Source organism: Tachyglossus aculeatus, chromosome 5, assembly GCF_015852505.1.
Source record: "Tachyglossus aculeatus isolate mTacAcu1 chromosome 5, mTacAcu1.pri, whole genome shotgun sequence".
NCBI classification, from domain to species: Eukaryota; Metazoa; Chordata; class Mammalia; order Monotremata; family Tachyglossidae; genus Tachyglossus; species Tachyglossus aculeatus.
In genome coordinates, this window is record NC_052070.1 from 32690109 (window position 1) to 32704945 (window position 14837).

General features: G+C 44.1%; 1 protein-coding gene across 1 annotated transcript in view; it reads right to left on the reverse strand.

Moving 5' to 3' along the window:
• Positions 1-13807, reverse strand: part of CLUL1 (clusterin like 1) — a 30572-nt gene extending 16765 nt beyond the window's left edge. Inside the window, exons 1-3 of the mRNA XM_038747267.1 lie at positions 13708-13807; positions 11642-11790; positions 2428-2595 (exon numbers count right to left, since the gene is read on the reverse strand). Of these exons, the coding sequence (XP_038603195.1) occupies positions 2428-2595; positions 11642-11790; positions 13708-13807 (417 nt within the window). The remainder of the gene's footprint in view (positions 1-2427; positions 2596-11641; positions 11791-13707) is intronic.
• Positions 13808-14837: the final 1030 nt, after the last annotated feature.

A 14837-nucleotide genomic window follows, 5' to 3' on the forward strand; every position in this document is an offset into this window, starting at 1 on the left:
CTTTCAAACATGCCCATATCTCCCCTAACCTAAAAAAATCCTCCCTGACCCCACGGCTCCCTCCAGTTATCACCCGTCTCCCTCCTACCAATCCTCTCCAAACTTCTTGAGCAAGCTGTCTACACCCACTGTCTCAAGTTCCTCTACTCCAATTCTCTCCTTAACCTCCTCTGATCTGGCTTCCCTCCCCTTCACTCCATAGAAACCACCCCCTCAAAGGTCACCAATGATCTCCTTGCCGAATCCAATGGCCTCTACTTCATCCTCATCCTTTTCAACCTCCCAGATGCCTTTGACACAGTCGCTCACACCATCTCCTGGAAACTCTACCCACCCTTGGCTTCACTGACACTGTCCTCTCCTGCTTCTCCTCTTATCTCTCTGGCTCAATTTCAATCTCTTCTGTGGGCTCCTCCTCTGCCTCCCTTCCCCTAACTATGGATGTCCCTCAAAGTTCAGTTCTAGGTCCCCCTCTCGTCTCCATCTACACCCACTCCCTTGGAGAGCTCAATCATTCACATGGCCTCAATTACCACCTCTGTGCTTATGACACCCAAATCTACATCTCTAGCCCTGATCTCTCTCTCTGCAGTCTCACATTTCCTCTTGCCTTCAAGACATCTCTATTTGGATGCCCTTCCATCACCTCAAACTTAATACGGCTAAAACTAAACTTCTCATCTTCTCATTCATTCATTCATTCATTCATTCATTCATTTGTATTTATTGAGCACTTACTGTGTGCAGAGCACTGTACTAAGTGCTTCATTCATTCAATCATATTTATTGAGCACTTACTGTGTGCAGAGCACTGTACTAAGCGCTTGCGAAGTACAAGTTGGCAACATATAGAGACGGTCCATTCCCACCCAAATCCTGCCTTACCACTCACTTTCCCATCACTGTAGATGGCACCACCATCCTTCTGGTTTCACAAGCCCATAATCTTGACATTATCCTTGACTCCTCTCTCTCATTCAACCCACATATTCATGCCATCACTAAAATCCTGTTGTGATGAACCCACAACAAGGTGCCTGTTAGTGACTATTTGTGATCCCACAAACAACAAGCGAGAGTTTGTGAAGGCACTAATGAGCTGTATCTGAGACAGGTGATTGCAGACCTGTGGGGGGAGAGCATGGAGGGAGGTGTGGGATTCTCTCTCTACCTGGTAATGGGCCTGGGCCAATCAATGGCTGCTACCTCTGAAGCCACAGCTGCCATACCTAAGCCAGATAAAAGGTGGTTGCTTTGAGGCATGCCAAAAAAGGGGCACACCTGAGGGTATTTTGAGGCAGGATGGAGGAGTGCAGAAACATGTAGAGGAAGAGAAGCAAGAAGGAAGCATGCAGAGAGCAGTACTTGGAAGCAGAAAGAAGAAGCATTGGCAGAATGGGCTCCTTTGATCACACAGACTGGTACTGGATTCTTGGTGGGGTGAGTGTGTGTGTGTCACTCCTGTGCATGCTGGTAAAACTAAGTAAAAAACTTTACACATTAACCTTGGTGATCAGAGGTGTGGTTTAACTTCTACTGTGTGTCACTGAGGCTCCCCCAGTCCAGGAAGGTCCTGGTTACTATGATCCCCGGAGCCTGTGACAGCTGTGTGTTCTACCTTCACAACATCTCCAAAATCTGCCCCTGCCACTCCATCCAAAATGCTGCCATATCAATGCAAGCACTATCCTATCCCACCTTGATCATTGTATCAGTTCTCTTGCTGACCTCCCTGCCTCCCTTTTCTCCTAACTCCAATCCACACTCCATTCTGCTGCCCAAATCATTTTCCTTTAAAAACATAAAGACCATGTTTCCCCACTTCTCAAGGAACTTCAGGGGTTGCTCCTCCATCTCTGCATCAAACAAAAACTCTCACTACTGACTTTGAAGCAGTCATTCACCTTGCCCTCTCTTACCTCACCACTCTCCTACTACTCCCCAACCTGCACACTTTGTTCTGCTGATGCTAACCTCTTCAGTGTGCCTCAGTCACCTCTGTCTCACCGCTGACCTCTCGCCCACATCCTATCTCTGGCCTGGAATGCCTTCCTACCTCATATCAGACAGATAAGTGTTCTCCCCTACTTCAAAGCCTTATTGAAAGTACATCTTCTCCAAGAAGCCTTCTCTGACCACACCCTGACTTGTTTCCTTCATTCTTCCTCCCTCCCATCCCCACAGCACATAGGTATATCTGTAATTTATTAATTTATGTATATTAATCTGTCTCCTCCTCTAGATTGAGCTCATTACAGGCAGGGATTGTGTCTGTTACCTTTAGTTGTATTGTACTCTCCCAAGTTCTTAGTACAATGGTTTGCACACAGTAAGCGCTCAATAAATATGATTGAGTGAATGAGTGTTTACTGTGTGCAGAACACTGTAGTAAGAACTTTCTGCTAGGCCATGTGGCTTTTTTCTTACCTTATCTATCACAGAGGACCAACTTGGCTGGCAAGTGGTATAAAATCTCATGCAGATGCTTTCCAAACATGACTTGCATTCATCCCATGAAGCCATCAAGGACATCTGGCATCGCCTCTCCTCCTCTTCCAGCCTTTCCTTAATTTCATCCACAAGTCGCTGTGTTTCCTGTGTCAGGGAGAGGGAATAACAAGGTTTTGTGGGGAGCCACCTGGGATTTCACCTTTTGGTGTGAGTTCCTACCTCCCTTCCAAACCACTCTCCTTCAACCTCCGGGGTGGCTGTCCTCATCACAGGTCATTTGGAGAGGGGAGTGGAAGGAAGCGATCACTGTTCTCCAGACACTCTACGGTACGAATAAGAATCTGGGGAAATATGCAATTTCAAGATTGTCTTTTGTCTTTTGATAGGAAATTGAGAAGCAGCATGGCCTGGTGGGTAGAGCACAGTCCTGAAAGTCAGAAGGACTTGGGTTCTAATCCCAGCTCTACCATGTGCCTGCTGCATGACTTTGGGTAAGTCACTTACCGTCTCTGTGCCTCAGTTTCCTCATCTCTAAAATGGGGATTAAGATTGTAAATCCCATGTGGGACAGGGACTGTATCCAACCTGATTACCTTTTATTATAGTAACAATAATTGTGGTATTTAAGTGCTTACTGTGTGCCAGGCACTGTACTAAATTCTGGGGTGGATACAAACAAATTGGGATGGATACAGTCCCTGTTCCACTTGGGGCTCACAGTCTCAATCCCCATTTACAGATGAGGTAGAGAAGTGAAGTGACTTGCCTAGGGTCAAACAGCAGACTAGCTGTGAATCCATTGTGGACAGGGATTGTCTCTGTTGCTGAATTGTACTTCCCAAGTGCTTAGTACACTGCTCTGCACACAGTAAGCATTCAATAAATATGATTGAATGAGTGAATGAATGGAGTGGTGGAGCTGGGATTAGAACCCATGACCTTCTGACTCCTGGGCCTGTGCTGTCTCCACTATGCCATGCTGCTTCTCTGTATCTACCCCTGCACTTAGTACAGTGTCTGACACATAGTAAGAGCTTAACAAATACCGCCATTATTATTATTATTATTATTACCAATGAAGCAGCATGGCTCAGTGGAAAGAGCCCGGGCTTGGGAGTCAGAGGTCCTGGGTTCTAATCCTGGCTCTGCCGCTTGTCAGCTGTGTGACTTTGGGGTAAGTCACTTAACTTCTCTGTGCCTCAGTTACCTCATCTGTAAAATGGGGATTAACTGTGAGCCCCAGGTGGGACAACCTGATCAGCTTGTATCCTCCCCAGCGATTAGAATTGTGCTTTGCACATAGTAAGCACTTAACAAATGCCATTATTATTATTACTACTACTATTATTATTACTCTAAGACCACTGGGATCGTGGACTGTGTCCAACCTGATTACCTTATATCTACCTCAGCGCTTAGTACAGTTCCCGGCATATAGCAACATACCACTAAAAGTGCCAGCCCAATTTTCCCCTTTACTCCCAAAGCAGAAGTGTGATTCTGGTGTTACTTAACCCAAGCTCTTAGTAGAGTGCTTTGCACAGTAAGCGCTCAGTACATGCCATTGATTGGCTGATTGTCTGCGGCTGCCTCTCCTTTGTGTCTGAATGTTCACAGGCCATGGAGCAGGTCGGGGCTTGGGTTGCAAGCTGGTGGAAATGACTTATCCTGGTTGCCCGGGGACTTTTTTGACTTTATCACATCTCCAGCAGTTTCCCTGTTCCCCTTTAAAAGGGCTATGGGAAAGTAGAATGTAAGCTTATTGTGAGCAGGGGCTGGTGCATAACCACAGATATGCCAGGCTCTGGTGAAAGGGCAGCTGGGAGGTGCACCTGTATATGTGTTTGTACAGATTTATTCCTCTATTTTACTTGTACATATTTACTATTCTATTTATTTTATTTTGTTAATATGTTTTGTTTTGTTGTCTGTCTCCCCCTCCTAGACTGTGAGCCCGCTGTTGGGTAGGGACCATCTCTATATTAGAATAATAATAATAATAATAATGGCATTTGTTAAGTGCTTACTATGTGCAGAGCACTGTTCTAAGCACTGGGGGGGGATACAAGGTGATCAAGCTGTCCCACGTGGGGCTCACAGTCTTAATCCCCATTTTACAGATGAGGGAACTGAGGCTCAGAGAAGTTAAGTGACTTGCCCAAGGTCACACAGCAGACATGTGGAGAAGCGGGATTCGAACCCATGACCTCTGACTCCAAAGCCTGTGCTCTTTCCAATGAGCCACGCTGCGTCATGCTGCTATATGTTACCAACTTGTACTTCCCAAGCACTTAGTACAGTGCTTTGCACAAAGTAAGCACTCAAATACAATTGAATGAATGAATGAATCACCATTATTATTATTATTTGGAGTTTGAGACTCATTCATTCATATTTATTGAGCATTTACTGTGTGCAGAGCATTCATTCAATCAATAGTCTAAGTGCTTACTATGTGCAGAGCACTGTACTTAAGCACTTGGGAGAGTACAATACAACAATCAACAATCAATCAATCATTCGTATTGAGCGCTTACTGTGTGCAGGGCACTCTACTAAGCACTTGGGAAGTACAAGTTGGCAACATATAGAGACAGTCCCTACCCAACAGTGGGCTCACAGTCTAAAAGGGGGAGACAGAGAACAAAACCAAACATACTAACAAAATAAAATAAATAGAATAGATATGTACAAGTAAAATAAATATGTACAAACATATATACATATATACAGGTGCTGTGGGGAAGGGAAGGAGGTAAGATGGGGGGGATGGAGAGGGGGACGAGGGGGACAAATTCCCTGCCCATAACAACCTTACAGTCTAGAGGAGGGGAGACAGGCATGAATATAAATAAAATTATAGATATGTACATAAGTGCCTTGGGGCTGGGGAGGGGCAAGAGCGAAGGGAACAATTCAGGGCACCACAGAAGGGGGTGGGAGATGAGGAATGGTGGGGTCTTAGTCTGGGAAGGCCTCTTGGAGGAGATGTTCCTTCAATAAGACTTTGAAGGGGAGAGTAATTGTGTACTGAATTTGAAGAAGGAGGGCGTTACAGGCCAGAGGCAGGACATGGGTTAGGGGTTGGCGATGAGACAGGCAAGATCAAGGCACAGTGAGAAGGTTAGCATTAGAGGAGCCAAGTGTGTGGGCTGGGCTGTGGAAGGAGAGTAGCGAAGTGAGGTAGGAGGGGGCAAAGTGGTGGACTGCTTAAAAGCCAATGATGAGGAGCTCTTGTTTAATGCAGAGGTGGGTGGGCAACCACTGGACTTTTAGACTGTTAGCCCACTGTTGGGTAGGGACTGTCTCTATATGTTGCCAACTTGTACTTCCCAAGCGCTTAGTACAGTGCTCTGCACACAGTAAGCGCTCAATAAATACGATTGATTGCTTGGACGTCTGGAGGAGCAGGGTGACAGGTCCTGAATGCTTCTGAAGAAAAATGATCTGGGAAGCAGTGTGGCTCAGGGGAAAGAGCCCGGGCTTTGGAGTCAGAGATCATGGGTTCAAATCCCGGCTCCACCAACTGTCAGCTGTGTGACTTCGGGCAAGTCACTTAACTTCTCTGGGCCTCAGTTACCTCATCTGGAAAATGGGGATTAAGACTGTGAGCCCCACCGCGGGACAACCTGATCACCATGTAACCTCCCCAGCACTTAGAACAGTGCTTTGCACACAATAAGCGCTTAATAAATGTCATTATTATTAAGTATGAACTGGAGTGGGGACAGATAGGCTGGGAGGTCAGCAAGGAGGCTGATCAGTAATCTAGGCAGGATAGCATGAGTAATTTGTATTGATGTGGTAACAGTTTGAGTGGAGAGGAAAGAGCAGATTTTAATAACTATCATTATTATGGCATTTAAGTGCTATGTGCCAAGCACTGTTCTAAGCACTGGGGTAGATATGAGGTAACCAGCTTGTCCCATGTGGGACTCACTGTCTTAATCCCCATTTTATAGATGAGGTAACTGAGGCAGAAAAGTTAAGTGGCTTGCCCAAGGCTCCACAGCAGACAAGTGGCAGAGGCGGGATTAGAACCCACGCCCTCTGCTTCCCAAACCCGTGCTGTTTCCACTAAGCCATGCAGCTCTTTAGCTATGTTGTGAAGGTGGGACCAACAGGATTTAGTGATGGATTGAATATGTGGGTCGAATGAGAGAGAGAGAGAGAAGTCAAGGATAACACCAAAGTTACGGGTTTGTGAGGCAGGAGGGTGGTGGTGCCATATACAGTGATGGGGAAAGTCGGGGGAAAGACGGGGTTTGGTTAGGAAGATAAGCAGCGTGGCTTAGTGGAAAGAGCATGGGCTTGGGAATAAGAGGATGTGGGTTCTAATCCCACCTCCAGCACTTTGCTGTGGGGCCTCGGGCAAGTCACTGTCTCCCCCTTCTAGACTGTGAGCCCGCTGTTGGGTAGGGACTGTCTCTATATGTTGCCGACTTGGACTTCCCAGGTGCTTAGTACAGTGCTCTGCACACAGTAAGTGCTCAAATACGATTGAATGAATGAACTTCTCTGGGCCTCAGTTACCTCATCTGTAAAATGGGGATTGACTGAGCCCCACATGGGACAACCTGATTGCTTTGTATCTACCCTAGTGCTTAGAAGAGTCTTGGTACATAGCACTTAACAAATACCATTATTATTATAAGGTGCTCTGTTTTGGACATGTTAAGCATGAGGTGACAGGACATCCAAGTAATAATAATTGTTGTGTTTAAGTACTTACTGTGTACCAGGCACTGTACTAAACGCTGAGGTGAATAGACATAAATTAGGTTAGAGATGCCTTAAAGGCAGGAGGTGATGTGAGACTGGAGAGAGAACAGGGCTGGAGCTGTAGATTTGGGTATCATCCACATAGAGGTGGTAATTGAAGCCATGGAAGTGAAAGAGTTTTCCAAGGGAATGGACATAGAGAATAGAAGGGGACCCAGAAATAAACCTTGAGGAACCCCCACAGTTAAGGAGGTGACACCAGATATCGCCTCTCTGGGCAGCACTTTGGGCTCCCTCAGTGAGAGATTCTGAAAATAATGACCCGCATCAATGGTGATGCTGTGTGGGTGTTTCTCTGTGCTCTGAAACTGGACAAAGGATTCTGGGCATGGGCTCCAGAGTGGAAAAATTAATGTTTTGCAGTTTTATGGTTCCAGAGAAGCAGCGTGGCTCAGTGGAAAGAGCCCATGCTTTGGAGTCAGGGGTCGTGGGTTCAAATTCCGACTCCGCCACTTGTCAGCTGTGTGACTTTGGGCAAGTCATTTAACTTCTCTGTGCCTCAGTTCCCTCATCTGTAAAATGGGGATTAAGACTGTGAGCCCCCCCGTGGGACAACCTGATCACCTTGTAACCTCCCCAGCTCTTAGAACAGTGCTTTGCACATAGTAAGTGCTTAGTAAATGCCACCATTATTATGATTGTTATTATTAAAAAATTCAAAAACCTGAGACGAATTTATCTCCGCCGTTTTGGACATCAATTTAGCAAATACTCCCCCCTTGTGGTGCTGAGCTTCATTGTTCATATCTGCTGCTCTGCATGGAGAATGTGCATGGGATTTGCAGCTGAAATAATATTTGGGGGTCTTTCCCTCTCCACTGTGTACTTCAGTCTGAGCTATTCCCATTGGTGGCCCTCGGGCTTCAAATCCTCTGTCTCTCTCCCTGGGACCGCGGCCAAGAACCATTTGCCGTGCTTATCATTCCCATGGATTCATTCAATCATATTTATTGAGCATTTACTGTGGGCATAGCACTGTACTAGGCGTTTGGGAGATTACAATCTAGTAATAAAAAGACACATTTCCTGCCCACAATGAGTTTATGGTCTAGAGGGGTCTGGTGTAACACTACCAACTTCACTTTAATAGTAAAAATAATAATAACTTTACTATTATCATGGTACTTGCTAAGCACTTACTCTGTACCGAGCACTTTTCTAATTGCTGGGGTAGATAGATGCAAGTTAATTTGGTTGGACACAGTTTCTGCCCCATATGGAGCTCACAGTCTTAATCCCATTCTACAGATGAGGTAACTGAGACCCAGAGAAGTGAACTGACTTGCCCAAGGTCACCCAGCAGATGTGTGGCAGAGCTGGGATTAGAACCCAGGTCCTTCTGACTCCAGGCCCGTGCTCTATCCACTAAGCCATGCTATTTCTAAAAGCCACACTACTTTTTAAAGAAGTTGTAGCAGGAATCCCTAGGATCAGGCAAAAACTCCTCACCCTGGGCTTCAAGGCTGTCCATCGCCTCGCCCCCCCTCCTACCTCAACTCCTTTCTCTCCTTCTCCAGCCCATCCCGCACCCTCCACTCCTCTGTCGCTAACCTCCTCACTGTGCCTCATTCTCGCCTGTCCGGCCGTCAACCCCCAGCCCACGTCCTCCCCCTGGCCCGGAATGCTCTCCCTCCGCACATCCGCCAAGCTAGCTCTCTTCCTCCCTTCAAGGCCCTGCTGAGAGCTCACCTCCTCCAGGAGGCCTTCCCAGACTGAGCCCCTTCTTTCCTCTCCCCCTCCTCCCCCTCCCCATCCCCCTGGCCTTACTTCCTTCCCCTCCCCACAGCACCTGTGTATATGTATATATGTTTGTACGTATTTATTACTCTATTTTACTTGTACATATCTATTCTATTTATTTTTTGTTAATATGTTTTGTTTTGTTCTCTGTCTCCCCCTTCTAGACTGTGAGCCCACTGTTGGGTAGGGACCGTCTCTGGGTATTGCCAACTTGTATTTCCCAAGCACTTAGTACCGTGCTCTGCACACAGAAAGCGCTCAATAAATACGATTGAATGAATAGGATGAAGAGAAACAAGAATGGAAAGTGTCTACCTAAACCAACTACTCTTGCCAAGAGTAACTGGCATTTTTAATCTAATGCCAAAGTGGGACATGTCCTATCCAACATAACCTTCCTTGCCTGTGGAAACTTTACCTTCTCTGTGGTTCTACCAGTTCACGGTCAATGTCAAGCCTACCTTATTCTACACTATGTCCTATGATGGATCCTAGACAGTGACTCATTCAGATTCTAGCTCCAAACCCAAGGGGCCCTGGAGAACCCATCCAGGCTGACTGGGGAACAGCATGGCTTAGTGGAAAGAGCACGGTCTTGGGAGTCGCAGGTTGTGGGTTCTAATCCCAGCTCTGCCACTTGTTAGCTGTGTGATTTTGGGCAAGTCACTTTGCTTCTCTGCACCTCAGTGACCTCATCTGTAAAAGGGGGATTATGACTGTGAGCTCCATGTGGGACAACCTGATTACCTTGTGTCTACCCCAGTGCTTAGAACAGGACTTGGGAGATAGTAAGCAATTAACAAATAACATTATTATTATTGTTTATTCACCAGGCCATCCAAGTCAGTCTGCTTTTCCTAAATCCAGTTCCTGAGCTTTGCCTCTTGCCAAGGTTGGATTCCCTTCAAAGCCCTACTGAGAGCTCACCTCCTTCAGGAGGCCTTCCCAGACTGAGCCCCCTTCTTCCTCTCCTCCTCCCCATCCCCCCCGCCCTACCTCCTTCCCCTCCCCACAGCACCTGTATATATGTTTGTACAGATTTATTACTCTACTTGTACATATTTAGAGAAGAATTTAGAGAAGCAGTGTGGCTCAGTGGAAAGAGCACAGGCTTTGGAATCAGAGGTCATGGGTTCGAATCCCGGCTCTGCCACATGTCTGCTGGGTGACCTTGGGCAAGTCACTTCACTTCTCTGAGCCTGTTACCTCATCTGTAAAATGGGGATTGACTGTGAGCCCCACATGGGAAAACCTGATCACGTTGTATCCCCCCCCAGTGCTTAGAACAGTGTGTTGCACATAGTAAGTGCTTAACAAATGCCATTATTATTATTATTATATTTACATATTCTATTTTATTTTGTTAATATGTTTTGTTGTCTGACTCCCCCTTCTAGACTGTGAGCCCGCTGTTGGGTAGGGACCGTCTCTATATGTTGCCAACTTGTACTTCCCAAACGCTTAGTACAGTGCTCTGCACACAGTAAACACTCAATAAATATGATTGGATGAATGAATTAGCCCACAAAAGGGTACACAGAGACTCTCCCCACCTTCCTCTTCATGTCTCCAAAGCATTGAAGTCATTAACAACTGAACTAAGCCCCTAGGTGTTCAGTTAGTTTACCTTCACACCTTATTACCAGCCCCAGTGAAAGGGCCTTAGATCCCAGATCCTCTGACTCCAATAATAATAATAACTGTGGTATTTGTTAAGCGCTTACTATATACCAGGCACCATACTAAGCGCATGGGTAGATACCATGGGTATGGGTAGATAAGCAGCAGGACTCAGTGGAAAGAGCCCGGGTTTGGGTTCTAATCCCAGCTCCGCTGCTTGTCTGCTGTGTGACCTTGGGCAAGTCACTTTACTTCTCTGGACCTCAGTGACCTCATCTGTAAAATGGGGATAAAGACTGTAAGCCCCACGTGGGACAACCTGATTCCCTGTTATCTACCCCAGCCTTTAGAACAGTGCTCAGCACAAAGTAAGTGCTTAACAAATGCCATTATTATTAGTACCAGCTGATCAGTTTGGACACAGTCCCTGTCCCACATGGGGTTCACAGTCTCAATCTACATTTTACAGATGAGGTCACTGAAGCACAGAGAAGTGAAGTGACTTGTTCAAGGTCACTTAGACAAGTGGCAGAGCCAAGATTAGAACCCAGGGCCTTCTGATTCCCAGACCTTTGCTGTATCCACTACCAAGTTGCCTCTCTATCCCAGCTCTGCCATTTGCCTGTTGTGTGATGTTGGACAAGTCACTTCACTTCTCTGTGCCTCAGTTTTCTCAGCTATAAAATGGAGATTAAATACCTGTTTTCCCTCCTACTTAGACTGTGAGCCCCATCTAGGAGAGGGACTGTGTTCAATCTGTTTATCTTGACTCTATTCAAGTGCTTAGTGCAGGGCTTGGCACATAATAAGAGTTTTTAACAAATACCAGAATAATAAAAATTATTTTAGTAATCATCTCCATCCCTCTCCTCTGTAATAAGGACTATTTGAGGAAGGGATAATTGGCTTAGTAACAGGCACGATAAAGGAATAAATAAAATCAATCAATAAACTACTATCCTGAAAATAAAATTCCTGATCCTCTTGATTCATGATGGCGATATGCATATTGCAAACAGACTTGAGAATGATAGTATTTCGATTATACCTTCTTTTCTTTGCCGCTTTTCTTCAGGGTTTTCATTAGCTCTTTGTGTTTCTCCTCATTTCTTTCCATCATGGTTTTCATCTGCTTAATTCCAATCAGTGCTTTCTTCATCTCTTCATCTACATATTTCTCTCCGATTTCAGATAAGCCTGAAAGACAGCAGCCATAAATGGGGGTTCTGATCAAATTAGATCACTGGTTCCCTGATATTTGCCTTCTCCTAATTTAGGTCCTAGTGGATAGATTGTGAGACCAGAGTCAGGAGACCTGCATTTTTTTTTCTTTTAATGGTATTTGTTAAGGACTTATTGTGTACCAGGCACTGTACTAAGCCCTGGGGTAGATACAAGGTTGGACACAGTCCTTGTCCCACATGGAGTTCTTAGTCTTAATTCCCATTTTTAAGCTGAGGTAACTGAGGCCCAGAGAAGTTAAGTTACCCAAGGTTACACAGCAAACAAGTTGCAGATCAGTATTAGAATCGATGTCCTTCTGTACTCCCAGACTCGTACTGTATTAGGCACACTCCTTCTGTAGTTCTAATCCTAACTCTGTCGATTCATTCAGTCATATTTGTTGAGCGCTTACTGTGTGCAGAGCACTGTACTAAGTGCTTGATGGCTCCCGTGTGACTTTGGGGAAATCATTTAACCTCTCTGTGCCTCGGTTTCTTCATCTGTAAAGGAGGGATGAGTTATTTCCTAGCCCTATCTCCTAAGCTGTGAATCTGTGGGGAATAAAGACTGACTCTTACATTGCTTAACACAGTGCTTGGTACCCAGTAACTGCTTAGTAAGAGCCATAATTATTATTAGTAGCAGAAGTCCAAGTACTATGTGGACCCAATGTGATGACCATTTAAACATGCCTCAATTAATCTTCTTCTTGTCCCCTTTTCAATTACCTATCTTCTTGCTACCTTTTATTTTTAGTTCAAAGGCAAAAATATATGGGTCTATTTTAGCTGATTTTTAAGTAATTGAAAGCATTCATTTCACAGCCCCAAAATACCCTCTAAGTGAGGTGCCAGAGCAGAATCTGCCATTATTCTGCTTATGGAACTTTCCTTCACAGCCAATGGGGTGGGCACCAAATTGGATATGTTGGCGACCTCTTCGCCCCAGTGAGCTTCTTTGATTCATTTCTTTCACTGGTTTGTTTTTGCTGCCTAGACTGGCTCCATAGACTTCTACGCTATAACTTTACTCCTAGTTAACAAATAAAAAGATCTCAGAGTCTAGTTTTCCAAAGTGCCTTCCAAGAAGGTGATTATAACCCCAGAGCTGCAGTCTTATTTAATTTCCGCTAATTTAATTTTGAAATGCTAGGTCCCTAGGGTATACATCACCAATAATGAAAGCCAAAGTTCCTCCTGAAACAAGAACTCAGTCCTTGATCGCAAAGCACTTAAATTGGGTGCAGTCATGATTTACTTTCCATGTTGAGTGGCAATGCAGCGTTTTATTTTTATTTTTTTTCAAATAAGGATCTGAATGAGACTGTGAGGCCTGTGAGCTACAGAGTCTGTGTCTGATTTGATTACATTTTATCTTTCCCAGTCCTTAGTACAGTACTTGGAATATAGTAAGCCCTTAACAAATACCATAAGCAGTGTGCTCTATTCGAAAAAGCATGTGGTTGCAAATCAGAGGATCTGTGTTCTAATCCTGGCTCTGCCACGTGTCTGCTGTGTGACCTTGAGCAAGTCATTTAACTTCTGTGTGCCTCAGTTACCTCATCTGAAAAATGGGGATTATATCCTCTTCTGATTTAGACTGTGAGACCCATGTAGAACAGGGACTGGGTCAACCTGAATGTCTTGTATTTAGCTCAGCGCTTAGTACAATACTTGGCACATAAGTAAGCGCTTAACAAATACCACAGGGGGGGAAATAAAATCCAAGTACCTCTGTGATGGTATATACCCACAATGTCAAAGAAAGTTTTACCACCCTATAAAAAGAATGTGGATGAAAACAGCTACCTCCCAACAGGTGAAACAACCATAAAAGTCACTAGTTAAACAATTAATCCCAGTGCAGGGAATCACAGAGAAAGCAGTATACTTTTGAGATTTATTTGTGGATCCATCTTCTTCCATGTAGGAGCACAGAGATGACACTTCAACCATAGCATACACGCAGTGAACATCACTATCAGCTTCATGTTCTCCCTGCTATGGAAAAGAAAAACAATCATAATTGAAATGTTTGCCATTTGTCATTTTCCAATTCGGCATCATTTGGAAAACAGATTAGCTGTTAATAGATGTTTCTGTCAAATATGACTTCTACTGGCTCAATGACTGTACACATCTGTAGTAGATGTTTTAATATGTCTGTAACAATCAGTCAATTGCTTTTTACCGAGTGCTTACTGTGTGCAGAGCACTGTACTAAGCACTTGGGATAGTACAATATAACAGACACATTCCCTGTCCACAACAAGCTTACAGTCTAGATGTGCAGGAATATTTCCTTTCAGTTTCATTAACATTCTAGCAGGCGGTTAAATAAGTTAATCAATCATATTTATTGCGGGCTTACAGTGTGCAGAGGTTAAGGATAATAATAAATTGTACATTATATTTCCAATAAGATACAAAGAATTCAGCTCATCCCCATAAATTGAAAATGTCGTCATCTTTGGCCTTCTCACTATTTAACATCCTAAATCTATCAAATGTGTGGAAATATTTCAGTAACAAATGGTCTTTTAATAAAATTGATGTTTGAAATTGGTTCTAGTAGCTATTACTCTAATTGACAGCTAAAAGTAGTGATAATTGTTAAACACTCTGTATAAGAGAACACATGATAAAATTTGTCCATTTTTGTCATCTTTTCCCTTATATTCTAATTATGTTTGCATTAATGTTGCAGCATTATTTCGTTCTACTCTTCTAAAGCTTTGGTAAGAAATAAGAACATTAATCAAATTAATTGAGGCTCCCAAACACTTTAGCAATTTAAAGTAAATTCATTGAATAAATCAAAGGCTTCATAACCGAATCCAGAATGATTAGTCACCTGTTTTGAATAGCCAAATTATTTTTAGAAAATGTGCTGTAATTAAATTTAATTCCATTAGTTTTTCAAAATCTTTGAGTTTTTAACTACTGTATCTGAACAGTAATTATGTGTTGGCCAGCTTTTTGCAAGTTTAGGTAAGTTAATCTATAATCAATCTTCTATTT